The following is a 26,827-nucleotide window of genomic DNA, read 5'->3' on the forward strand; positions in this document are numbered from 1 at the left end:
CATACTGTTAAGAAAACTTCCAGCAAAAGTACTCCAAGGTGCTGTACTTACAAATATTGATGAAGGACATAAATTCACACTGTGTAGAGGTCAAGCCCAGGAGTTTATTACGTACAGCGCTGACGGAGTGTCACCTTGCTTATTAGGCACTGTCAATTAATTGATTACAATGGAATATATGGATTTTTTATGGGTGGGGGAAAGTGACGGGGTAGGCAGCCCCACTTCCCCAGACAGGTCTAGCAGCAAGACATGATAGCACAGTAGCCAATGGTCAAAGATTACATAATGTCTTCGCCCATGGTCTTGAGTTAACAAATTAACATTTAATTAGTACTTTAATAAATGTATTAGTATAAAATATATATGTTGAATTTAATTTGGGGTCCATAGGAATGAAGTAGCTCCTTTGATTGTTTAACAGATATGTATTTAGGGGTAAAAGCAAAGAAACCATGAAAGTATATGGCAATAGAGATTGTTTTTCAAGTTGTTTATTTGTGTTTTAAGGCAGGCATTGGTCCCTGGAAAAGGGAGGTGGGAGGAGGCCATATCTTATACTGACATGCTTGAACTTTCATAAACTCAAGGTTGGATGTGTGGGAAGAACATCTCCCTACAGAAGAAATGATTACAACAGAAACAGGGTTTCTTTGTTGTATTTGCAACTTTGAATAAGACACAGTTATTGCCTCAAACATCCGGTGTTTTGCTGACCAGGCATATTTTAGCAAAAGCGAGGTTATTTTTGGTTATTTTGCTTTCTCTTAGCTAATCACTATTTTCTAGGCCTCTGACCTCTAAACTCTGGACTTTCGGCCTGTACACAAATCCATATATCAGGTTATTACATTAGCAATGGATTTTAACCCTTCAATTGAGAAAGTGAATAGAGTGCTCAAACAGACTTTTCAATTAGCACTCAACTAACTATGTTCACTGTTACTTGAAAAGGAGTTGAAATTTTGCCATGCAAATTAGTGAGTGCTCAGCTAACTGAAGAACTGAACTGAGTAGCACTCTCAACCAGTGGTCAACTGGCAGGAAGTGAAACAGTATGGCTAAATGACAATATTCAAGAGGTTATTTGAGCTGAATTGATATCCTTTGTCCTTAAATGAAGTCAGTAGAAAAGAGCATAAACTGCAGCTTACTATACATAAGAATTAAATGAAGAGGACTAAAATGGAATTTGAAAAGCCAGTAGCCAAAGAGAATAAAAACAAACAATAAGAAAGTTCTCTAAGTGTACATGTACTAGAATAAATTCTTTGAGAGGATCAGTAAGACCTCTGGGCTACCAGTGAATAAAGTAAGCAGTTAAGGAAGATAAGGGCATTGCAGAGTAGCAAAATCATATTTTACTTAAGTACCAGGTAAGTTGGTTGAAACAATAATTTAAAGATAGCATTATAAAACACATAGCTAATCATAATATGATATAAAGTGACCGGAATTTCTTCTGAAAATGAAAACTATGACTCACTAATCCCTTATAATTATTTGGACAAATCACCAAAATAGTGAAAAAAGGAGAGTCAGTTGACATAATATACATGGATTCTCAAAGCTTTTAACAAAGTCCCTTACAAGAGGAAACCAAGCAGTCATGTGGTAAGAGGCAAAGTTCTGTCACGGATTAGAAGCTGGCTAGGATACAGAAAACAAAAGTAAGAATAAATTAGCAATTTTCATCATGGCAAAAAGTTGACATAGGCACCACAAGGTTCTGTACTAGGACTGTTTTTTAAAATTTGTTTATTCATGCTGTAGAGAAGGAGATAATTAGTGAGGTAGCAAAATTTCAAATGACACAAAATTATTTAGGTTAACCCAGACTGTAAGGAACTTCAAATACAAAACAAAGCGAGATAAATGAGCAATGAAATGGCCGATGAAACAGTATTTTTAAATACAAAATAATGTACACCGAAAGGAAAAATTTGCCCTATGCATATAACTGTTTTTCTAAATTAACTGTAGCAATTCAGGAGGAAGACAATGTAACTATGGACAAGACCTCTGCTCAATGTGAAGCAACAATCAAAAAAGTAAAATGTTGGCATCCGTAAAGAATGGAATCAAAAATAATACTGAAAATGTTCAAAAGCCTTTATGTAAATGGTAAATCCTCACCTGCAATACTGTGTTTGGTATTGTATCTCAAAAAGTATAGTAGATATATAGAGGATTTAGGGACAGATGGTAAGGTTAGAAACTTGGTAAAACTTTCATATGAAGAGAGGTGAAAAGATTTTGACTTTTTAAATTAGAGATCAGATAAATAAGAGGTGACATGATAAAGCTGTACAAAATAATGAGTGGTACAAAGAAGGTAAATTGGGAGCTCCTACTTTACTTTTCTAAGAATACAGGAACAAGGGGAAAGTTAATGACACTGAATGTCATCAATTTTTAAACTGATAAAAGGAAAACTTTTTTTTACACAACACTCAGTTTAGTCTGTGGAACTCATTGCCACAAAATATAATTGGAACCAAGACGTTAAACAATTTAAAAAGGATTGAATACTTATTTTGCTAATGAGAATGTCCATTAATATATTTGATAGGCTTATATGCAAAAATGTCAAGTTTGGAAGGGATATAAATTCTCCTGCATCATTGTATAAGACAACTCCAGCTGAAGATGTTAGAAATAAACTTCCAAATTGGAAGATTACTCCATAATTGCCCAATTTATGTTTCTCCAGTAATAAGTATGTATGTACTTCTTATGTATGTAGCCACTATCAGAGACAGGAAGCTGGAATTGATGTGGTCTGATCTTGTATGGCAATTCTTATTCCTATCTGCTGTCAGTGCAGTCAAATGTTCTATAGTTCCAACAGTGGAACCCAAATCATGTTTTCTCTTATCTTGACCCTCTGCTTGGAGTAAGTCCTCATGCTCAGAGCACTATATTCATGTTTAGGGTTAAAAGTTTCAGTTCATGGCTCTTTGTGAAAAGACTGTATGGTGTGGAAATAGAGAGCCACTTAGCCATTTAGGCTCTGATCCAGCTATGCACTTGAAGTACCTGAGTAGTCCAACTGAGTTCAGTGAGACTACTAATTCACTTAGAGTTAAGCATGTGCTAAATGCCTTACTGAAGTAAGGTTGGCCTGTGTGACATCGTTTTTAAATATTCCATTCCTGGGTCTTCGGGCAACTTCTGCCTGATTCGCTTGTTATAGATAAACCATCCATTGCCTTCATCAAGAAGAATGGAGCATATGCTATCCAACTTTTAGGACAGTATACAATATTTTTCATTGAATTTTTTGCCAACACTGTTGGCTACTGTGCAAGAGTCACTTATCAAAATCCCTTCAACATTGATCTCTCAGAATGGATTCCCACCACTTGACACTGAACTGCCTTCTGGTGTATTATGCTATAATCTGAACTGTTTCATCTATTTCTGAATTGGATTATAAACTCCTCTGGGCAGAGTCAGTCTATCCCACTCTTTATACATAACCAAACATATTGACCGTGCTTTTTTTAATGTCCAAATTGCAATCAAAGTATCAAAACATCATGGGTTATTTCCAGTGCCTATTCTGTGAAGTTATGTTGCTTTTCTTAATAGTCTAATAAGTAATGAACCTGTAGGATTTATATTACAGATGTTCCCCTCCATATTAAGATGTGATATATTCAGTGTTGAGTAAATATTTATGAAAGTACACTGTTGATGAAATGGTCATTTAGCCAATCTAAGATTTACTTAATAGTTGCCATCTATTAGGACAGGAAATCATTGCTTCAGCTTTTTTCATGGTTTTCCTTACACAGATTCAAAAATCTGATTTTTTCATATTTCTTTTTAATATAATTAAAGGGGGTCTTTTCGAGAGAGTTGCTGAGCAACTGTTACTTCCATTGATGCCAATGGCAATTTCAGATACTAAACACGTGTCAGAATCACGCTCTCACAAGGCATTACAGATTGCAAATAAAGATTTCTTCTCTGTAGCATTTTCTTTCTTCTTGGTTTTAGCTGGATCCCCTTAGTTGCTAACCCATTGATTTGCAAGCTTCTTTAAAGATTAGTTTGGTTGCTTTAACATATTGTGATACTGTAAATTTTTAACAATGCAATTTGTCTGTTTTATTTTCTTTCAAATACAAATAATTCATTAGTCAAATTCCCTACTGGTGTAAACTGGTACAACTCCATTGACTTCAGTTGGAGTTACACCAATTTATATCAGCAAACAATTTGGCTCAATCTTTTCAAAAGACTCTGGCTGCCCATTGGCTTGGCTGAGGTGTGAATTCTCTGCTGTAGGACCCATCTTGGGCTCTTGCTCTCCACACAGTTCAGGACCAGTGGCATTCTGAGCAGATTTAACTCTAGATGGCACCGGAAGAACCTATTGATGGTCTCTAAGCACAGCATAGTATAAGTATTGTATACAGAAAGTCAGCTGGGGGCTACATTGGAAATTGGCTGCTCCAATAGAAGCGATGAATGAAAATCCAATTCACTTTAATATATCCTGCATCCCTGCATTGGGGAAGGTGATCATTGCTGGTGGGGTCAGTGAGAGAAACTCAGGATATGATATTTGAATCCTATTCAATCAACTAAAATAAAATCACACTTTACTTAGAATTTCCATTAAAGTTATTGAAACCAATCCGTTGGAAATGAACAAGAGGTCAGTTCCAGATTTGTAACAAAAATTGCCTATTGGACATTACTTCATATACCATTGGTTTTCTCCTGAGCAGTGCCAGAGAGCCAGTTTCCAATCTCTTGTTCTCGATGGCAAAAGGAGGTGGGATTGACTGGCAAAAGGAGGTGGGATTGACAGCACCATCTTTGGAAGATTGAGTAATATTGACAACTCCAATACTCAGTCCTCAGCCAGAAGGATGGTTTGCTGCATTATGATCTCTTGAGGGTGGAAGGGATCTTTAAGACTCCAAGTTGGATACTGAGGATCTCCTAAGAAAAATACTGCCAAGCATAAGTTTTGACTGTTACTCCTGGGGAAAATTTGTGCCACTGCGGCCCATCAGAAAAATGCCCCCTCCCTGCAGATTCCCGTTGCTCCTTGCAGAAAATGGTTTCGCTGGGGAAGCAAAGAGAAGTTGCAATGGTGCTCACTCACCCCTCCCAGCAGCTCAGACATTCTGTTCAGGCAGCCGGGGGAGAGGTAAATCACTTGTGGGAGGGAGGTCCGGGGGTGCCCTGGGGCACCCAGGGACATTAGTCCCAGCTTGGGAGAAAGGAGGAGGATTGAGATAGAGTTCTTCCTCTCCCTCCCCCTTCCCGGCACAAAGCCACCAGGGCTGGGTCAGATCAACCCCCAGAAACTTCTCCTGGCTGCAGGAATCTCTGTGGGAGGGGGAGAGTAGGTGGGAGATGGTCCGGGGGGGGGGGGGGGCTGAGGCTCGGTGACGGGGGGAATCGAGCAGGGGTTGGATGCAGGGTCCTGGTGATGCGGTCAGGGGAAGCAACTCTCCTCCCTGCACCCGGAACACCCCCTCCCAAAGCCCCCCGCTCACATCAGGAACCCCCCACACCCAGAACCCACTCCACTGATCCCGCTGAACCCCCTCCCCGCCACTGAGTCTTGCCCCCTGCCTCAGGAGCCTCCCACACCCAGACCCCTACCCTACTGAGCTCCAACTAGCTGCACCCGGACCCCCCCAGTCCTCCCCACTGAGCCCTAACCACCTTCACCTGGACTCCCCTGCAGAGTCCCATTCCCCCTGCACCCAGAACCCCACACTGAGCCCCTGTGCATCCAGATTCCACCACCCCCAGCCTCCCACTAAGCTGCCAGTATCCAGGTTGTGCCACACAGAACCCTGGTATTCTTGAGGGAATTCTTCACCAAAAAATTTAAAATTTTAAAATTCTGCAAAGTTCTGCGTATTTTATTTGTCAAAATAACACAAATACAATAGCAATATAATCCCACCATTTTCAATTATTTGCTGACACTTATTTTGAAATAAATTACCAAAATAATTGAAAATGGTGTGATTATACTCTGTTATTTTGATGAATAAAATATGCAGAATTTTGCAGAATTTTAATATATTGTGTGCAGAATTTTTAATTTTGGGCACAGAATTCCCTCAGGAGGATAGTATGTAATATAAAAAAATCTTAGAGTATTTGACTCAGCTGTAAAATTTCTGCACAGGGTTTGTGGTATATTCAAAGGGCTAAATTTAATCTCTACTATAATAATGTAAGAACTTGGCCTTGAAATTCATAATTGCAGAACAATTAAACATTAGGAAATTAATCCTACATCTGCCTACACAGTGTATGCAGGTGGGGTAGATGGATGTTGAGACTTTTTCCATACCAGTTTGGGGGAGGGTCACAGATAACTAACCATATGGTGCATATGGCCCTAAATCCTGCCACCAGTTTCACACAGAACAAAAATATTTATCCGTCCCCTTTGCACACCAACTTTGTACCATCGTGGAAAGGAAAGGGAAAAAAAGGTTTGGTGTAGAACTACGGAGTTGTGGTCATGGGTGGGTTTTCTTGTTCCCAGCCCACAGGTCACAATTTTAATGCATTGTGACCATTTTTTTAAATATAAACACTACTATACCCTTGCAGGCAATTCTATAAATCACACTTGAAGCATCTGGTGATGAGTGGGATGGGCAATAGAACTGTCACCTGCTCTGATGCCTATCTGTTCCTCACACAGAGGAGTATCTTCTCCCTCATTACACCATTTTGTTTTGCTGAGTCTATCTGCCAAATGATTTTTTAAAAAATTGAATAAAAACCAACAGCTAGTCTTTCTTTCATCACCCACAATGATGGAAGAGACTAATTTAAAGTAGAATGTTATCAACGGGATACCACTACTGCACGTTCCTCCATTTTATTTTTCTTCAAGTTGTTCTGATGATTTCGCAGGGGAATGTTTCAGGCAAAGAGCTATGATTCTGAATTAGTTGGCTTGTGTATCTTGCTTAACCTTAGAAAAACCTAAAATGACATAACACATTTTGAAAACGGACTCCTGAAATAATAATGACCTCATGTATTTAATTTTAGTTTTGCAGTTGGTTATGTGCATTGTCTCTTGCAAAAAAGCACTGCTCAAGTGAGAATTTACAATTGGGGTTTCTTACACACATTACTCACTCTATATCAGGAAAATAATTTATATTATGATATGTTACATTTTAGACTAACACATGTGAAGTGATAACTGAATTTGTCCAATGTTCCATACAGCATTCTAAGTTTTAAAAAAAATTATTCAAGGATACCATTTGCACAGGATTCCCTATCTTGGAACTTGTGCTTCCAGGAACTAGGAATTCATGTGCATTCTAGCTTAACAAGAATGTGGAGGGTGCTGCAAGTACATCTGACTTTCCTTGTGAAGGTGATGTAATTAATTTTACTGAGCCTATCATCTTGCCAACAATTTCCCCTTTGGTCGTTATAAGTAGATTAACCCTTGAGAAAGTCTGTCCAGCTTCTTGTTTCACTTTCCACCAACTCAATAGGTGTTTCTGTAACTAAAATTAACATGTCTAACGTTATGTCTACACTTGTACACTTCCCTGGGTACTTGTCTGTGTACTGCTAGCTCATGTATCCCATACCTGTGACAAGTGTCCACATTGCTGAGCTGGGCATCAGTACAGGCTGTACACAGGCTCATATCCGTGTCCATATAGCCTTTTTTCAGTATGTGACATTTAGCACTACCATTTCAGAGTCCTGTGTGTCATAGGAGATGCTCTGGCAATCACCTCGCTGCATGTTGCTGGCACTGTACACCACATTCACGTATTTTGCAACTGCAGCTCCCACTCATCTCTCCATTCTGCCAGACAACACTGGAGACATGCAACAAGTATATGATGATGTGGGTCTGCTAGCGCTCGCTGGACAAATGTTCATGCAGTACATTACTAGATACAGGATGGAATTGCTCCAGAAAACTTTGAGATGGTGAAGGTGGTTGATCCAGAGATGGGATGAAAATCCACTGTGGTCCCAAGGAACAGATGGGTCAAGTGCTGAGAGTGCATTGGTATGCCCATGAGTGGACCACCACTTCTGGTCCCAGAGAACCAGTATAATGGGACCACATGATCTTGGAAACCTGGGATTATGACTAATGGGTGTAGAACTTCAGATTGAGGAAGCAGACCTTCATCAAGATGTGTGAGGAGCTTGCATTAACCCTCCAGCAGCAGACCACTCCCATTTCAGAAATCCAGACCTGTGTTATGAATTTGTTTCTTTTTGTTTGGGTGAAGAGTACTCCTTGGGCCTACCCAGAAGCCCACCTTCTAAATATTAAAAAATAAAACCCAAATGAGAAATTAAAAAGCTCTCTGGAGTGGGACTGATTTGCTCCAGGCCCCCACCACCAGAGAGGAAAATGCTGAGCCCCCTGAGGCGAGGGAGATGCCTAGCCACAATATATACATTGAACATAAAGCTAAAATGGTTTGTAACAGGAAGAAATTGGGAGGGGAGAGGTCAAATTCCTTGGGAAGTGAGTAGACGAATGATTGTGGACACATGTTGTAGCCCTTCCTCTTCCTCTCTTATCTCTGAAGTGCTGCTTCTGCACTACCACCAGAATGGGTTCCCTGACGGCATCTTTGTCTGAAGAGTCATTTCTGACCTCTCAGAGAAGACTGATTGGAAATGTTATAGAGAGAGCTCAGTACTAGTGGTGATGGAATGTGAGTGGGGTATTGCACTCAACTGTCGGTACACCAGAAAGCCATAGTCTGAAAACTCTAGTGTGTTTCCAGGTGCAATTCACTGCTCTGCAGAATGCCTGTATAAGGCTGCACTCTTTTTAAAATGCACTTCAGCACTGTTTTGAGGACAACACTCTTTTGTTAGTCTCCTAACCTCAATAGAGATTAAAGCATGAGGTTTCACAGCCTTTTTAAAACTTTAAAAAAAATATTACTTTTATAATGACAGTGAGTTTCGCGGTCTAATTTTGTGTTATGAGAAAAAGTATGCCCTTTGATCAGTTTTCCATTTGCCACCTTTCAATTTTATTTAATGGCACATTGTTCTTGTATTTTGAGATCCACTTGCTTAATGTTATTCAAAATTCAATATTTTGTATATTTTATAATAGTGAACTGTTATTGATCTTTTCTCTAAAGTAAACTTATCAGTCTTTTCAGTCTCTTCATATAAGAGCTCATTTCTGAATCCCATTTACTTCTGCGAAATCCTCTTAGAGATGGGGTGACCAGTACTGAATACAGTGTTCCAGATGAGGGTGAAACACTGATTTATAGTGGCATAGAATGGCATAAGGTACACGAGTATAAGCCCAGTTATAGTGTTATAACTGCATCTATACTAGGACAATTTTGCTAGTTTAGCTAAACCAGTATAACTGTACTGGCAGAACCGTCCTACTGTAGCAGGCCATAAGTGTGTTGTTATTCTGTTTTCAATTATCAGTTCAATAACTTTATCAGATACAAGTTAAAACGTAGTTCTATACAGTATAAGACTCATACCCAAAGAAGATACAGGTTCATCTCTAAAAGTCATGAGTAATAATTATTTGCAGCTACATAATTTGTAGGCTTCTTTCCAGAAAACATTAATTGAAAGTAACCTCACCTTAACCAACCAGCTCCTGATTAAAGTTCTGCATCTCATAGAGGTTATTGCTGTTATTCCTGAACCTTGACTGCCAACTTTGATGTACTCTACAGTACCAGTGAAAAAATTCTTGCAGCTTGCCTTTTAATCATGCAGTAAATGTCATGTTCATGGGCTTTGTTTTACACATGTACTGAAATGAATTTTACATACACACAGAACAGTTGCAACCAAGGGAATTTTCTAATTGCCCCTTTTACTGAATAAGACACAGGTTCATTATTCTTACTTACAGCAAATAGATTTTGTCAGCCCATTAGCCGTCTTAATAGTTGACAATTATTCTCTGATCATTTTAACTTCCAAACCTTCATAGAATACTTTATTCTTAGTACTGAAAAAGTATTTTTACCATGTTTGTTTCTGATGGCTTAAGCTGAAAATATGCTTATCCTCTGAGCCACTCATAAAGCATTCTTTCTGTAGTGGTCCAGTGATCAGCTTTCACTGTGTTGCACTGGAATCCATTGCAGACAATGACAACGTCTTTTGTGAGTTGATCAGCCCACTAGAAATGCATATCTAAATCTTTCAATGTTTAAAAATTAAAATGTATAGTACTGTATTCTGATGCTTCTAATTTTCTGATCATCGTTGCTTTTGTTCAGCTCTGGGAACATCAGAAAAGTGGACACTTTTATTCTTTTTTGAAAGTTTAGTCTAAGAGAATATTTAATGGAATTAGTTTTGTCCTAATAGTGGTGCCCCAGATCTAAAATAGCTCTGGATTTGCCCTGGCATTTAGCTGTCAGTGATGCAACCCAATGTGTGTACAAATCAATTCTGTTATAATTAATATTTAAAAGAAGGCAAATTCATGCATGTATATACAATGTGCATTTGATTGTCTCCCTCTCTCCTACCCCTTGGTATGCTACTCATCATAAATTGTAAGCTCTTCAGAGTAAGGGCTGTGTCTTCCTCTGTACAGCAACTAGCTCAACAGAGCTACAATCATGACTGGGGCTTCTAGGTTTGACTGTAATATAAACATTAAATAATAGTATATGGAAATTTTTGAAAAGTGACCTACATTGAGAACTGTCCCCATATTGAAACACCGCAGGAATTCGTGTTTGCATTTTTCTGTCATCCAGTTCTTGCTGTGTGAAATAATGTTTTTGATTTATTTTTAAACACTCAACTTCATTCTGATAATTCGGAATTGCAAGGAATGTCCAAGTAGACCGAGAAGCACACTAGTGATATTTTAAGAGGGTTTGTTGGTCTATTGCAGTGGTTCTCAAACTTTTTTTTTCCCACGGACCACTTGAAAATTGCTGAGGGTCTCAGCAGACCACTTAATGATCTTTCCAAATGTTGTTTGTATCGTTAGCTAACTATTGTAAAGTGCTTTGGATAAAGCACTATATAAAAAAAAAACCTTAATGATTAACATTTTTTGTTCTACAAATAAAAGCGCACAACTCATATTTTAATATCAGTAGTCTTACCTTTCCAATGCGATGGATGTGTTTCTCCCCCGCCGCCGCAGCCCCTGAGCTGGGGCTGGGAAAGAGGGGGGGTCTCTCCCTCTCTCTCCCACCGCAGCAGCCCCCGAGCTGAGGCTGGGAAGGAGGGCCATCTCTCCCCGGCAGCCACAGTCCTGGAGCTGAGGAAAGTCACCTCTTTCTCTGGCCACCACAGCCCTGCACATCCCAAATTCCCCCCACCCCCTCTTCTCACCCTACTTCCCCCTCCCACCTACACCCTACTCCCCCAAGGCCACCACCTCACCTTACAAGTGTGTCTTCTCCAGGGTCCAGGCACCTAATTAGTGGAGCCACACCTGCACGGCTCCACTAATTAGGGTGGCCCTTTATTCTCTTGTGTGTGGCTGCCCAGGCATGCACCTCAGAGGGAACTATCCGCAGACCACCTGAATGGAGCTCGCTGACCACTGGTGGTCCACGGACCACAGTTTGAGAACCTCTGGTCTATTGTATATATAATCAGCCTAATAACAATGAAAAGACATTCTGGTGGCATAGGTTGTTAGAAGCATAAAAAATGGCAGAATATTAATCCATTATTATAAATAAAATTTCAACAAAAATAGAAAGGGGGTTCATTAGCCTCATTGTTAACAAGTTGAAAATGCTGTTCTGGTAATCCATCTGGAATGTTACATATTCTCGTATATCTCATATATAGATTGTTATTGAACTGAAACTCTGGGTTCATCCTATTTGTATTCTGGTACAGGTGAGGCAAATGATAAGAATGTTCAGGTGGTGGAACTTCCCATCGTTGACAGCCTGCACCCACGACCACCTTATTTGCCATTGGCTGTCCCAGAAGACCTGGCTGATAGACTAATTCGTGTCCATGGGGATCCTGCGGTGTGGTGGGTCTCGCAGTTTGTCAAATATTTGATTCGCCCACAGCCATGGCTAGAAAAGGAAATCGAAGAAGCAACAAGGAAACTTGGTTTCAAACATCCAGTTATTGGGTAGGAATTTTATTTTGGTGTTTGCCAAGAAATTGTACATCATAAATGTTTATTGCACATCATAAATGTTAGCTATAAATAAATTTCCAAAATATGATAGATACAAAACCAGACTCCACATATTTAGAAATCTTATACCAATCATTTTACACTGTATTACAGTTGCTTACTTCTATGTTGTTAGGTGCACAGCTGAGCATCAGTTCTCTCCTAACTGCTTCAATGCCTCTGGTGATCACATCTCATACAAATAGAATTTAAAGATAATATCTCCAATTCTCTGGTCTGGTTTATTAATATACAAATTATATGCCAATAATTTACAATAAATCTATATTCCTATAATCTTCCCATCTATATCTCTACTTAGGTGTCCAAAGCCCTTCTGCTAGGGCCTGCAAATACTTTTTTCCTCTCTTTTATCAGGGTTCACAACATTGCTTCTACCCCTTGACTACAGATGTCCTTTACAACCTTCTCAATAGGTTCTGAGTAGTCTTCTTTGCTCCTCTTGGCTCTAGGGGTCCTCACCAGTTGAAGGCAAACCCTGGCCTGCTCAGTGGCTTCTGGCCCAACGTCCACTCAAGCTCCTTCCCTGGGCCCTTGCCAAGAGTGACCTAAAAACCACACCTGTTTTCCTTCAGGTCTTCCAGTAGAGGGGCTCCATGTCTTTCTCCCATTGATACCATAGCTTGACTTTTATAACCTGCATCATCTCCGAGGAGGCTTTGGTTTCAGCAGACTTCCTGGAGACTAGAAGTATCAGAATGTTTGCTCTCAAAGGGTTATGGCCCTGTAACAGGTGTGATAGGCTGCACCCTACCTTAAAGGACAAGCATGCTCTGTTACACCTATGCTAATAGCTGAAATTTCTCCTTGCCCCTGCATTGCTCCCTCTAGATTTTCCCATCAGACTGGACATGCAGACTGCATAGCCAGCTGCCAGGAAACCTGTAAAAACATGATATTTTAAAATATTGAGCAAGGAAAGAAAATATTGTCTGTTGTGGAGTAAACTAACTAGTCCATATGAGGGAAATGAATGTACCTTTTCACGCCACGCCTGTTGGTTTTAATCTCCTTGAATTCCTGAATAGTATCTGAAGCCATTTATTTGTCATGGGATAGATCACTTGTTTGGAATATAATGTCCATAGATTTTTAATGGAAGTATCTGACAAATCCTAAAAGGTGTTACAATTGATGCAGTTCTGATGAGGACAAATAAGGTTCCATTTAAAACCCAAAAGAGAAATGCTATACAGAAGCACTATACAGAAAATTGGAATTACTTGGCAGTGTTTTGACTTAGTAAAAGGTAGGAGGGGACAAGCATATCTTAAAAATGCACTTCCTTTTGAGACCAGAGAAAATGTAATACTGTTAGTCCTGACAGCTCATATATAGTTTTCCTGAAGAAATTTAAATTGTACACTGTGGCAACTAAATAAAACCTGGTAGGTGTATATATGTAGAAAAGATCAAAGGAAGGTCAGCCTCAGCCTACTCAGTAGCAGAGACTTGGAGAGGTTTGCAGAACTGTAGCTCTAAGATTCCACAGTGACAGATATGGAGCATATTAGCATTTCGCCTCCAAAAATAATAATTATATTCTGTTTTCAAGGGCAGGATGGTAGTTACTTCCCATGGTGTTACATAACAAATCTAGTATGTCCTGTGGTTCCTGGCATATTTCAGACTTTGCAATTAGTATTTCACATTTGGTGAATATTTGTCTGTAGACGCTATTGATTTTTAATCCTTTTTCATTTTATTTAGTGGTTCATTTTAAGGCTCATCTGAGTACCATAATGGGGCACAAATGTTTATTCTAAGATAAAATCTAAATTTCAATTGCCAAACTGTCTATTATAAAAAATATAAAAGATTTACATGTTGAATTCCAAGCGTCTGCCTTTCTTTTCAGTGTTCACGTCCGAAGGACAGACAAAGTGGGAACAGAGGCAGCATTTCATCCCATTGAAGAGTACATGGTACATGTTGAAGAACGTTTCCAGCTTCTTGCCCGCAGAATGCATATAGACAAAAAACGGGTTTATTTGGCTACCGATGACCCTTCGCTACTACAAGAGGCAAAATCTAAGTAAGATTAATTATATTTGCGTTATATAGATGTGCAATGGAAGTGTTCGTGTCAGTTAGGAAGAGTTCTACAATTCCTGACCTTTATGGGTACAATTCTTAATGTAGGTATTTCAACATAGTATCTGTGGTTTAATTAATACAGTTGAGATTACAATTCAACTTTCACTATAGCCCTTCTTGTAATTTGTTGGTCATTTTCTCAGAAATTTTTTGGTTGTGGCTGAATCTTTCCATGTTTGGCCTCAGCTCATCGGTAAGACTTTGTAAATTGAGCATAATCTCTTCGGCCATTTAAAAATAATTTATATTTTTAGTATTGTAAAGCAGAAAAAGAGGAAAATATTTAAAAATAAATGCAATCTTGAGCACATTATGCTTTTTTTAAACTTTCAACTTCCGTTGCATTGCACAAACTGTCTCTTTCCTTTTCAATTTTAATTTCCCTAACACATCTGGAGATTTTCCAGAGCACTTCACTGTTGTTTCCTTACTCCCACTACATTAAATTAAAACATTTTTTTTGACATGTAATGGCTGTAGTTTGTCTTGCAAAAACATCAGCATTAGTAACTTCTAAATCCATTAAACCACTGTGTTCCAACACACTGAAGCTTGAATTAGTCCCTCAACTGTGCTGTAGTTTCAGTCTCATCCAAGGTCAATGGTCTCTGAAGGAAGATAACATTTTAAAAAGTATCCCCTCCCGAAAAAGCAAATAAAACCCTCTGTTTCTGAATGCAGTGTGAGGATATTTATAATGAAGCTTAAATGAACTACCAGAAACTGATAACTATGAGTGGGGAAGAAATAATGCATACAGATAATCCAATATGAAGAAAGCTTTGAGATGCCAGTTTTAATTATTTTGCTTGATTATCATAATCTGGTCCTTTGGCTTTACAGTGAAGAGGAGTGGTTGATAATTTCTTCAGAAAGACAGAGACCCTAAGGAATCCTGTATTATATTCTGATGCTTTTAACTAGCCAGATTGAATTGAAGAGCTGACAGAATATTATAAGGTGATTCAAAATCAAATTCATGAAATGGAGGTTGCCCAGATTCGGAAACATCTAGAAACCTGGGATTCCTGAACAAATGGAGACAGGAAAAAATGAGAGGTTCTCTTCTGAATAGACTTATTTAATTACAAGGGGCTAGAAGATTCCACTGTGTGCAGTGAAGCTCAAGTTAACAAGAAATTGAAATAGATTTAAAGTATGAAATGCGATCTTTCTGTTTTAAGTCATAATTCTCTGTGGTACACAGAGTTTACTGTGGTGGGGTTGAACACTGTAGGATTTCTGGGAACATTTACAGAAATTCACAAGTGTTCCTTTGAAAATCAACAAGTTATTTGGAATCTCTTCCACTTGAACCCACCTTCTTAAAAATTGTCGATCCTGCTGTGAAAAAGTAAATGGCTTCTGAATCTCTGAAGTAGGTGGCAGGTTACCTTATGCTGACAAAAGTGAGCTGGCTCTGTAGAGAGAGAGAGAATCTAGAATATGGCCTAAGCAGTACTAAAGTAAGAACCCTGGGGAGAAGACTTGAGCTGAACTTTTAAGTTATTGTTAGTTTTGTTTGTAACTAAAGCAAAATCCCAGGAAATGAGGTGAGGTTTTGACTCTATATGGTATGTAGACTTTGTTCTAGAATAGGTTGAGGAAAGTCACCTGCTCTTAGTGCTCCTGGTGACAAGAACTTGTAATGGGGTGTGTCAGTATCATCATGTTATCCCCATAATATCATAGTAACAGATCACACAGAATGTATGTTCAACTGCAGGATATTCAACTTTACACATTCCTTTTGCAAGATGCCTTTGTTATGCTGTATAAGAAGGGATTGATAATGACAGTTATCAGGATTCTGAAAGTGATTTTGTGAGATTTGGCTTTTTATAAGTTCCACAAAAGTCTGGTGATGTACTATAAGATCAAAAAAATTCCGATTACAGAGAAATTGTATTCTTTTTTTTTCTGACAAAATTCAAAAGTGTTGCTCTTGCTGTTTTTACACTTTTTCTGTATAAAAGCATGCTGACAAGCTAAACTCGCATTAGCAAAACAAATAAAATATATTTTAAACAATAATAGTATTATCTAGGGCTGTCAAGCAATTAAAAAATTTAATCGCGATTAATTGCGGGATTAATCGTGCTGTTAAACAATAATAGAATGCCATTTATTTAAATATTTTTGATGTTTTCTACATTTTCAAATATATTGATTCAATTACAACACAAACTACAAAGTGTACAGTGCTCACTTTATATTTATTTTTGATTACAAGTATTTGCACTGTAAAAAACTAAAGAAATAGTATTTTTCAATTCACCCGATACAAGTACTGTCGTGCAATCTCTATCATGAAAGTTGAACTTACAAATATAGAATTATGCACAAACAACCCTGCATTCAAAAATAAAACAATGTACAATTTTAGAGCCTGCAAGTCCACTCAGTCCTCCTCCTTGTTCAGCCTATCGCTCAGACAAACAAGTTTGTTTACATTTGCAGGAGATAATGCTGTCCACTTCTTGTTTACAGTGTCACCTGAAAGTGAGAACAGGCGTTTGCATGGCACTGTTGTAGCCGGCGTTGCAAGATATTTACATGCCAGATGCACTGAGGATTTATATGTCCCTTCATGCTTCAACCACCATTCCAGGGGACATGCGTCCATACCGACAACAGGTTCTGCTCAATAACAATCCAAAGCAGTGCGTACCGACGCATGTTCATTTTCTTTATCTGAGTCAGATGCCACCAGCAGAAAGTTGATTTCTTTTTCGGTGGTTCGGGTTCTGTAGTTTCCGCATCAGAGTGTTGCTTTTTTAAAGACTTCTGAAAGCATGCTCCACACCTCGTCCCTCTGAGATTTTGGAAGGCACTTCAGATTCTTAAGCCTTGGGTCGAGTGCTGTAGCTATCTTTAGAAATCTCACATTGGTACCTTCTTTGCGTTTTGTCAGATCTGCAGTGAAAGTGTTCTTAAAACGAACAAGTGCTGGGTCGTCATCTGAGACTGCTATAACATGAAATATATGGCAGAATGCGAGTAAAACAACAGGGGACATACAATTCTCCCCCAAGGAGTTCAGTCACAGTTTTAATCAACACATTTTTTTTAATGAGCATCATCAGCAGGGAAGCATGTCCTCTGGAATAGTGGCCGAAGCATGAAGAGGCATACAAATGTTTAGCATATCTGGCAAGTAAATACCTTACAATGCCGGCTACAAAAGTGCCATGCAAATGCCTGTTCTCACTTTCTGGTGGCATTGTAAATAAGAAGAAGGAAGCATTACTTCCTGTAAATATAAACAAACTTGTTTGTCTTAGCGATTGGCTGAACAAGAAGTAGGAACGAGTAGGTTCTGAAGTTTTACATTGGTTCTTTTTTTTTTTTTTTTTTTTTTTTTTGCTACATAACTGCACTCAAAAACAAATCTCTATTTGTAAGTTGCAGTTTCACAGTAAAGCGATTGTACTACAGTACTAGTATGAGGTGAATTGAAAAATACTATTTCTTTTATCATTTTTTACTCTGCAAATATTTATAATAAACAATATACACTTTGATTTCAATTACAACACACAATACAATATATATGAAAAGTAGAAAAACATCCAAAATATTTAATAAATTTCAATTGGTATTCTATTAACAGTATGATTAATCATGATTAATTTTTTAAATCACGATTAATTTTTTTAGTTAATCGTGTGAGTTAACTGCAATTAATCGACAGCCCTAGTATTATCATCTACTATATTTAGTGCAACATTAGCAGAAGCTGTTGGACACAATGGGGAAGACAAGAAGAAAAATATTGCTAGTTACAGCCCCTCTCTCTCTCTCTCTGACAGAGATATGACCCCTATTTCCTGTCATACGTGGCCTTGTCTATTTCTCTTCAGGAGCAGCAGCAGCATCTTCTCAAAATTGAGAGTTTCTTCCTTTTCTCATCTAACCTCTGTTTCCACATTCTATGTATAACCAAGTCTATCTTTAAAACTGAGTCATTAACTCTGGAGTGTTTTCCATGAATATATTCATTTTTATGTTGAAACAAATGTTTCCTTCAAGACACAAAATTCTAATTAAATCTCCCCCAAAGCCAGATGCTTCAAACAACGTATTTAAGAGCAAATAAAACTCTTGTTTTTGTGCAATATCAGCTGTTGACATTAGACAAAGGATTTTCCCTGTCTCAGTGGCCACAGCTAGTTAATTTTGAAGAGAAAAGCCTTCTTGTGTATGACCCGTTTCACCTTTGAAGAAAATTGCTCTAGTAGTTCTTACGTTGTGAGGGTTTAAATTCGGCATATTCCCACCAAATAGGGCTTGATATTTAAGTGTCCCCTGATATATAAAACAAAGTGTGTTTGAAGATTCTAACTTCAGTCATTGTCCAAGCACTTGGAGCTAATCTCTCTTACTCTGAGCTATGCTTAGCACAGGAGAAGGGAAGGTACTAAGAAAGCCAGTTATAGGACCTTGATTCTGGACCAGCAGCTGCTCTGGCCCCAGTGTTAGGGGCTGCTCTAAATTATGAACTCTTGATACTGTAGGTACCATTAATTCATATAACTAGACTGTTAACTATATGATTGAATGACTCACTATTTACTCCATTAGTATCATACTTAACACATTACCCTGTAATTACTATAAAGTTATACATTTTGATAAATGCACCTAGTTAAAAAAATCCAATAATTGGCAGGTTAAATCCAATAATTGGCAGGGGTATGCTTCATAATTACACTGTAACTATAGTTGAACAGTGCTGTAATTTAAATCACTTTGTTATAAAGTGAAATTGATTTTTTTCAGTTTCTGCTCATTTGTTTATTTGTCAGACCCTATCACCAGTAATTGATTTCCATATGGAATGCTCAGATTAAAAGCCTCCAAGAAAGAATGGTAGTAAATATGGCTAAAAGTATACTAAAATCAAAACACAGTGCCATACTATCTAACTATCTTAGGGTTTCATCCTGGTGCCCATTCGTATAGTATCTGAGTGCGTTCCACATAAAATCAGTAGACATGACAAAGTCCCTAGTCGACCACATGGAGTCTCTGGCCCTTCTCCCTTTACAAGGTCAAAACTCTGCTTGGTGAAGGGTTTTTTGGTGGTGGTGGGGAGCAGGGGAAGGAGGCCTTGCGAGGTGGTAAAGGGGAGGACAGAGGGCTAAAATCCTAGAGTGGTCAAAAAGGCAATGGTAAATTCTCTGTAAAAGAGAATTGTGACTTAAAACTGCTTGCTCTTACAATTAGGTTGGTGCTTCCGGTTTGTAAAATTTTAATTTTAAGGCTTTAATATTAATTGTAGATTATATTTTTTCCAGATATCCAAATTATGAATTTATCAGTGATAACTCCATATCTTGGTCAGCTGGACTTCATAATCGATACACTGAAAACTCACTGCGGGGTGTTATTCTGGATATCCACTTTCTGTCTCAGGCAGACTTCCTGGTCTGTACGTTTTCATCACAGGTAAACTGCAATGTAACAGCTAAATATACATTACATCAGTCAATTCTTTTAAAAGTCTGAGGTTTTTTTACTTAATGTTAGCTAGTGCATCTATAGTACCATGTTCTCAGTGTTTTGTAGTGAAAATTTCATGAAAGAATTAAAAGATTCCATATAATATTATCTGTATATTGAACTATTTGCTAGCACTGGTTGATTACACCTCCTCCACTGAAGTCAGCCATTGTAGTTGTTTAATGCACTTGGCTTAGGTTATTTAAAAGAAGCAGAAGGTAATTAGGCTTGTATAATACTCTATGATTTTGCATACAGTCAGTAGATAACCCAAATTTATCCTTTTCTGCACTTCAGTGCGCTGATATTGAGAGGTTTAAACACCTCAGCCTTTGGCCTCAGTTGATTACTTCATAGGATTCAGAGGAGGGGAAAGGAAGAAATGAAATTCCTCTTCAGGGTCAATTACATTTCCAGGAGGCCAGAAGCAGTACAGTAAATTTACATTGTATCCATTGTAATCCACTCAGATTTGTTGTGCAAATAATTACATGCTATAGGCTTGTTTTCTTGAGTAGCTTTACGAAGCACTTCAGTCCAGTGGGAATATGAATGATACAATAGTTCTGGTATTTTCTGTTCTATTACATGTAAATATAATTTCATGGATCATGATAAATTCTTAAGGATTTTAAAACACAAATAGTATAGTAAAAGCAGTGTTTTCTCACGGGCATGATGCTCCATCTGATCCAAAAGACATCAGTTCAGGCAGATGGATATCTGTGAAAAAGCTAAAAGGTGTAATTAAAATCAGACAAAGGTCCTACTGCTGTCACTTATGCTCTTAAATGGCAGTACTGATCAGAGAGAATTCGGTTGTGGATATTGGCAGCATAGGCCAACATGATTTTGTTGTTACATTGATACACAGGCATAATACTAATGAGTGCTGAAATCACTTTAGGAGGCGAATATCCTGCACAACTTCAAAATACAGATTACCTTCTGCACCCTAACAATAATTAAACATACAATAACCACATATCAATATAAATACTAATATAAAAATAAATTAACTCTGACAGAAATAATGAAATGGAGGTAACAATTTATCAGAGCCAGCAGTCAATAACTAAATACAGAAAAGCCTCTCATCCGCAAATTATACCCCATACCTCCCCCAAATTATCAGACAATTTATCAATTTATCAGAGCCAGCAGACAATAACTAAATACCGAAAACAATTTATCAGAGCCAGCAGACAATAACTAAATACAGAAAAGCCTCTCATCCCCAAATTATACCTCATTCCTTCCCCCCAAATTATGCCCTCATACCTCCCCCAAAATCCAGTCAAACAAATGTTTTTTTCAGCCTATTCTGAAAGTCATCAAATTCAGGCTATTTCAGACCAAGGCAGGAGGAACTGACTACAGCTGTGGCAATATGTCTTGGAGGGAGAGGCAATCCTCAGTTAGACGGGTCCTAGGTCCTTCTGAGCATTATAGGTCATGACAAACATCTTAAATACTACGCAGAGGTCCACAGGTAGACAGTGCAAATCTCAGTGCCATGTGCTCCCTGCTAAATGCTCCACTCAGTAAGCATTCTGTAATATGTAAATATTATGCTGGTACAGAATATTTCTATGAAACAATAGCCATAAAATGGGTTGTTTTCCAAAATGAATGAACAGATATAATTTAACAGATAGAGATGGATAGATGAGTTGCACATAATATAAAAAGCTATGGGATGAAATTCAAAGCTTCCCATTACATATATTCACTTCATCTGTTGTGTATTTAACATTTCCTTAGGGGTGGAAAGGTTTGCTTCTGCTACTAAGGTGGCATAACTGACAAAATGGTATGGCCATTTATTTCAATATTTGTTTAAATGGCAGTTTCATACTGCAGCAAATGTGTCAACTTTCACTGTCAAGCATGAGGTTTTGCAAGAAGACATTATCAGTCTTTTTCAGCAAATTGATTCTTCCAGTCTACACTGTAGGGCTACTGATTTTACAATTGCTAGCATGCTGGAAATATCAAAAACATTTAATTCATTTATAAAGGGAGCAGACTTTCATATAAAATGGTTGAGCATCTGCTCTAGATGCTGATGCTTGAGAGTAATGGTTGGTAAATGTGTGAACTGAGGACCACATTGCTGTTCTACAAATTTAAATGATTGCAACTCTGCCGAAGGAGGCTGCTAAAATAGCTTGGGCTCTGGTAGAATGAGCAATCACCCTACTTGGTAGCTGTAATTTATCGATGATGTAAGAAATCTTGATACATGATCCATTTGGATAATATCTTAGAGGAGATTGGTCTACATTTTGATGCATTCCCATATGCTATGAACAGTCTAGGAGATTTTCTGAATGATCTTTTTCTGCTAAGATAGTACAACAGGGCTCTTCTGACATCTAGGGTATGTAACTTTGCCTCCTCTGGGGATGAGCAAGGCCTGGAAATATAGGTATGTGTGTATTTGATTAATATGAAAGAGCAAGACAATTTTAGGGATAAATCTAGGGTGAGGTTGTATAGTTACCCTATCTGCATGGAATATTGTATATGATGGGTTAGACATGAGCACCTAGATCTCACTCACTTTATGGGCAGAAATGATTGCCACCAGAAATGCCACTTTGCTTGATAAATGACGGAGGGAGCAAGATGTCAGAGGCTCAAATGAGAGCTCCATAAATGAAGGAGAGACTAAGTTTAAGACCCAAGAAAATTGTATTTGTATTACTGGTGGATACATGTGCAATAAGCCCATAAGGCTGGAATCTGTTTCCAGAATCTGGAGTCATTAAGTCCAGCAGAAATGGGAGAGCTATGAACTGATGATCGGAGAGATACCAAAACTGACAAGGCCATGCTGGGGCCACAAGGATCATTTGAGTCCTGTCCTGCTTCATGTTACTTAGAACCCTGAGAATTAAAGGAAAAACAGAAAATGCATAGCCCGGGTGATGTGACTAGGAGATTAGAAATTCATCTGCGAGAGCACCCTTACTCTGACCCCCTCAAGAGCAAAACAGAGGGTGTTTTTTGAGATCTGTTTTTGGAAAACCCCATGTTTGGAAGACGTTTCACCACTGACTCCTTTAGAGACCATTTGTGAGTCGATCAGCTTTTCCTGCTTCGTTAATCTGCCAGAGCATTTTATTCCCCTGGGAGATGTATCACTATGAGATCTATGCAATGATTGATGCATCATTCCCAGAGGAGAACGGCTTCTTGACAAAGGAGTTTGATTTTGCTCCTCCCCAGCTGTGGAGTTGTCAAAATCTGCATAGCTTGGTTTCTCAACCATGATAGGAATGATTTTCAAGTGAAGCAAATCACTCTGAGCTTCAGCACATTTATATGAGCTGATCGATCTGCAAAGTTCAATAGGTCATGCATCTGGAATTGACCCAGATGTACACTGCAGCAGCTTATGGATCCATCTGGTGACTAATGTCTGGGTGGGAGATATATCTACAAACGATGTCTGTCTCTAACCACCAACAGAGGGACAAGAGATTCTACTGAGGGATCGTGACTTGCCAGTTCATTCTGTAAGTGACTGGATGATAAACTGGTCTGATCCAAGAATTAAGAGATCTCAGCCTCAATCTGGCAAAAGGCATCACTTGGAGTCTAGGAGAGTTGAAGTTGGCGTCTCCTGGAGTCTAGGAGTCTAGGGTTGGTACGGCAATAGATGAGATTTCTTCAGGTTAATTTTCAGTCCTAAGTCTGAGAACTGGCACAGAATCAATCTCACTGAGTTTGGAGACCTGCTGGACTGATTACCCTTGGATTAACTAATCATCAGGGTATGGATACACATAAATACCTTGCTGATGTAAATGAGCAATTACCACTGATAGGCATTTCATAAAATCCCAAAGTGCAGCTGAGAGATCTGCAAGATCCAGCGGTCTGATGTTATTTTGGTCAAGGCATTCCTGAAAAAAGAGAGGCAGAAAGTGGAGTGGGGGGAAAGGAAGGTATACAGATCCACATAGATTGGTTCAGTATCCCTGACCAAAGCATCAAATTTGTTGTTTCTGTGAGGGGGATAGTTGAGAAGCCAATGAAGAAATCGCTTTCCACTTTAGGAACCTTTGTCCTTTCCTACACGGATTTGGTTGTACAAGGGCATAGATGATTGAGAGCTCTGTTGAGAGCTATACTGAGGTTCATGCTTTTTTATTTTAAAATTGGAAGTATGAATTCCCAAAGATCTAAGCATGGTCTGAGACTCTCTTAAAAAGTGCAGTGTGTAATCCATTTTTGGATTAAATAGCTCTTGTCTATCAAACAGTAAATCCTGTACCACATTCTGTACTTCTGTAGGGAATCCTGAGGCAGATAACCTGGGGTCTTTCCTCCTGGCAATAGCAGTAGCCATTGATCTAGCCCCTGGGTCTGCAGAGTGTAAAGTAGCTTGAAGACAGGTTCTGATGGTGAGATGATCCTCTGACCAAATTGATTTAAACTCCTCTTAAGTCAGGGGGTACCTTGTTAGAAAATAACTCTTCTTTGTCCCACTGAATATAATTATATTTGGTCACCATGGCTAAGTAGTTTGTGATTCTAACTTTAAGCCAAGCCATAGCATGTAATTTCCACCCAAAGAGATCTACTTTTTTTTATCTTTATGTCAAGGGACAGATGTGTACACTTGTTTGGATTGTTCATTTACTGCAGTGACAACAAGATGAAGGGGGGTGATGGATGTGAATAGAAATATTCAAATCCCTAAGGGGAGGACCTGATACTTTCACTCAACTCTTTCTGAAGTTGCTGAAATAAATGCTGGAGTATCCCACAACAACTTAGTGGGGTTCAAGAATTCCTCTCAGTTAGATTTCAAGTCAAGTCCTTGAATAGGGTCAGCATTGGTGGTGCTGATGGATGACACCTGTCCTGCCCACAGAGAATGTCCATGTCTACGCTCCTGGGACTGTCTGCAGCTTTTGATATCACTGAATACCACTGTTTCATCTCAGTGACATAGTAAGGAATAATGGAAAAGTACTCAAATGCTTCTAATCCTCTCTTGCGATCACTAATGCCTTCACCACATTCCTTCACCTCCAGAGCATTCATCTCTGGCACCCCACAAAGCTTGATTTTCTTTCCAACCTTTTTTAACTTCTGCATGAACCATTGGGGAGGTTTGTGAGATACGATGTTCTACAAGCTAGTAGCATGCAAATGACGCCTAGTTCTGTCTCCTTTACCTCATATAAAAATATGTTGCTGAGATGAAACAGTGATATGCTGACTCTATTCCAGGACCTGACTTGAAACCTAACTGAGAGTGGTCCATGATATTGACAGTGGATGAGTAAAGCCTTTGATTAATGTTTTGTTTGAGTAAAAGCTCTAAATCCTGTGGGGGAGGGTAAAACTGATTTCCAAGATTTTCTATGTAGAGAGATGACACATTTTACTTGTTGCTTTATTTCAAAGTATTGTTACAAGAAAAAAAGACAAACCTAAACTGTGATTTTTTTATAAATCCTTGATTTTTTTCAGCTTTCACCTCTTTTGAAAAGTGCAAAGTTTTCATTTTCTTTTTTTCCCAAATGTGATGTTAAGAATTCTGACAGCAGAGTTACGTGATACTTGTTAGCAAGCGTACAGTATTTTTCAAATATGCCATTTAAAGAACTTGAGAGTTTAAGCTGGAAATTCCAGTGCTTGAACTTCTTTTGTGTGTAATGTAGCTGTGGGGTGTATGTTGTTAGGGACATACTGCACTCATGGCTTCTTTTCTGTTTTTTTTTCCAAGGTTTGTCGAGTTGCCTATGAAATCATGCAGACTTTGCATCCAGATGCTTCAGCATATTTCCACTCTTTGGATGATATCTACTATTTTGGAGGACAGAATGCGCACAACCAGATTGCCATTTATGCCCATCATCCACGAACTGCTGATGAAATCCCCATGGAACCTGAAGATATAATTGGTGTGGCTGGAAACCACTGGGATGGTTACTCTAAAGGCATCAACAGGAAATTAGGGAGAACAGGCCTATACCCATCTTACAAAGTAAAGGAGAAAATCGAGACAGTCAAGTACCCTACATACCCAGAGGCTGACAAATAGAACAAAAGGAGGGTTGTCACTCACTCTCAATTCTAATCCGTTCGAACCAACCAACATACAGAAGGCTTATATGGGATTTGAATTCGCATTTTAACATGTAGTTAAAATGAAAGCCTTCAGCATTCAGACTAAATAAGAAGCTTGGAGCAAATGGACAGGTCATTATTTGAACTTTGTGTTGAACGTTTTTTTTTTGTTATATGCACTCTCACACATGTGCGTGCACACATCCTCCCAGGAAAACTGTTATTTTATACTATTTGTCTCTTTCAAGATTTGTCCCTGTCATTAGTCATGTGTGAGCTTTGTGCTCTCCTCTTTGTCATTAATTGACTATAATACTCAGACTTATAACACTGCCATATTGTGTAATTTGAGTGACATGAACATATTTTGTATGTGCGGAATTTACAACATGGTGCCTATATTTGAAAGATCTGTGACCTTTTCAGAAGAGCCATGCCCAGTTCCACTGATAGGCAAGAGCTGATCTTTAACTGGTCTTGTCACGAGTGGCGAACTTGCTCCAATCAACCGATTCAAAAATCAAACTAGATCTTTTTTCTTTACAAGATTCTTTTGAAAGAAACAATTCCATTGATTAGTTCACCTCATCAATAATAAAGGATACATCCAAACAATAAAATATTCACTGTCTGTTAGGAACTTTTGTAAACAATGCCATGAACAGATTCTTTAGTACTGTATGTTTCTGGACATTGTCTTTGATAACAAAAAATAAATTTAAAAAACGAGTAGCTGGAGTTTTATATATTTTTAAATATTCATTGCTCAGTTGAATAACTGCCAGTGGGTCACTGTTTCTCAGGGACTTCTACAGAGAATGGATTTCAGTGCTTCAGAAATTTTTGTCCATATCTTTTTCTCTAAGTCTCCAACTTTCCATCTTCTTTATTTCTCTTCTGAAATATAAAGTTCTGTTAGGGAATTATAAACATTAATTTATTATT

At 38.4% G+C, this 26,827-nt stretch overlaps 1 protein-coding gene across 3 annotated transcripts in view; it reads left to right on the forward strand.

Moving 5' to 3' along the window:
* Window positions 1–26,611, forward strand: part of FUT8 (fucosyltransferase 8) — a 277,116-nt gene extending 250,505 nt beyond the window's left edge. For all 3 annotated transcript variants that reach the window (XM_077818682.1, XM_077818684.1, XM_077818685.1), the window contains 4 exons: window positions 11,872–12,118; window positions 14,046–14,222; window positions 19,585–19,735; window positions 25,539–26,611. In XM_077818682.1, coding sequence (XP_077674808.1) covers window positions 11,872–12,118; window positions 14,046–14,222; window positions 19,585–19,735; window positions 25,539–25,856 — 893 coding nt within the window. In that variant the 3' untranslated portion in view covers window positions 25,857–26,611. The remainder of the gene's footprint in view (window positions 1–11,871; window positions 12,119–14,045; window positions 14,223–19,584; window positions 19,736–25,538) is intronic.
* Window positions 26,612–26,827: the final 216 nt, after the last annotated feature.

Source organism: Eretmochelys imbricata, chromosome 6 (assembly GCF_965152235.1).
Source record: "Eretmochelys imbricata isolate rEreImb1 chromosome 6, rEreImb1.hap1, whole genome shotgun sequence".
Lineage (NCBI taxonomy): Eukaryota > Metazoa > Chordata > Testudines > Cheloniidae > Eretmochelys > Eretmochelys imbricata.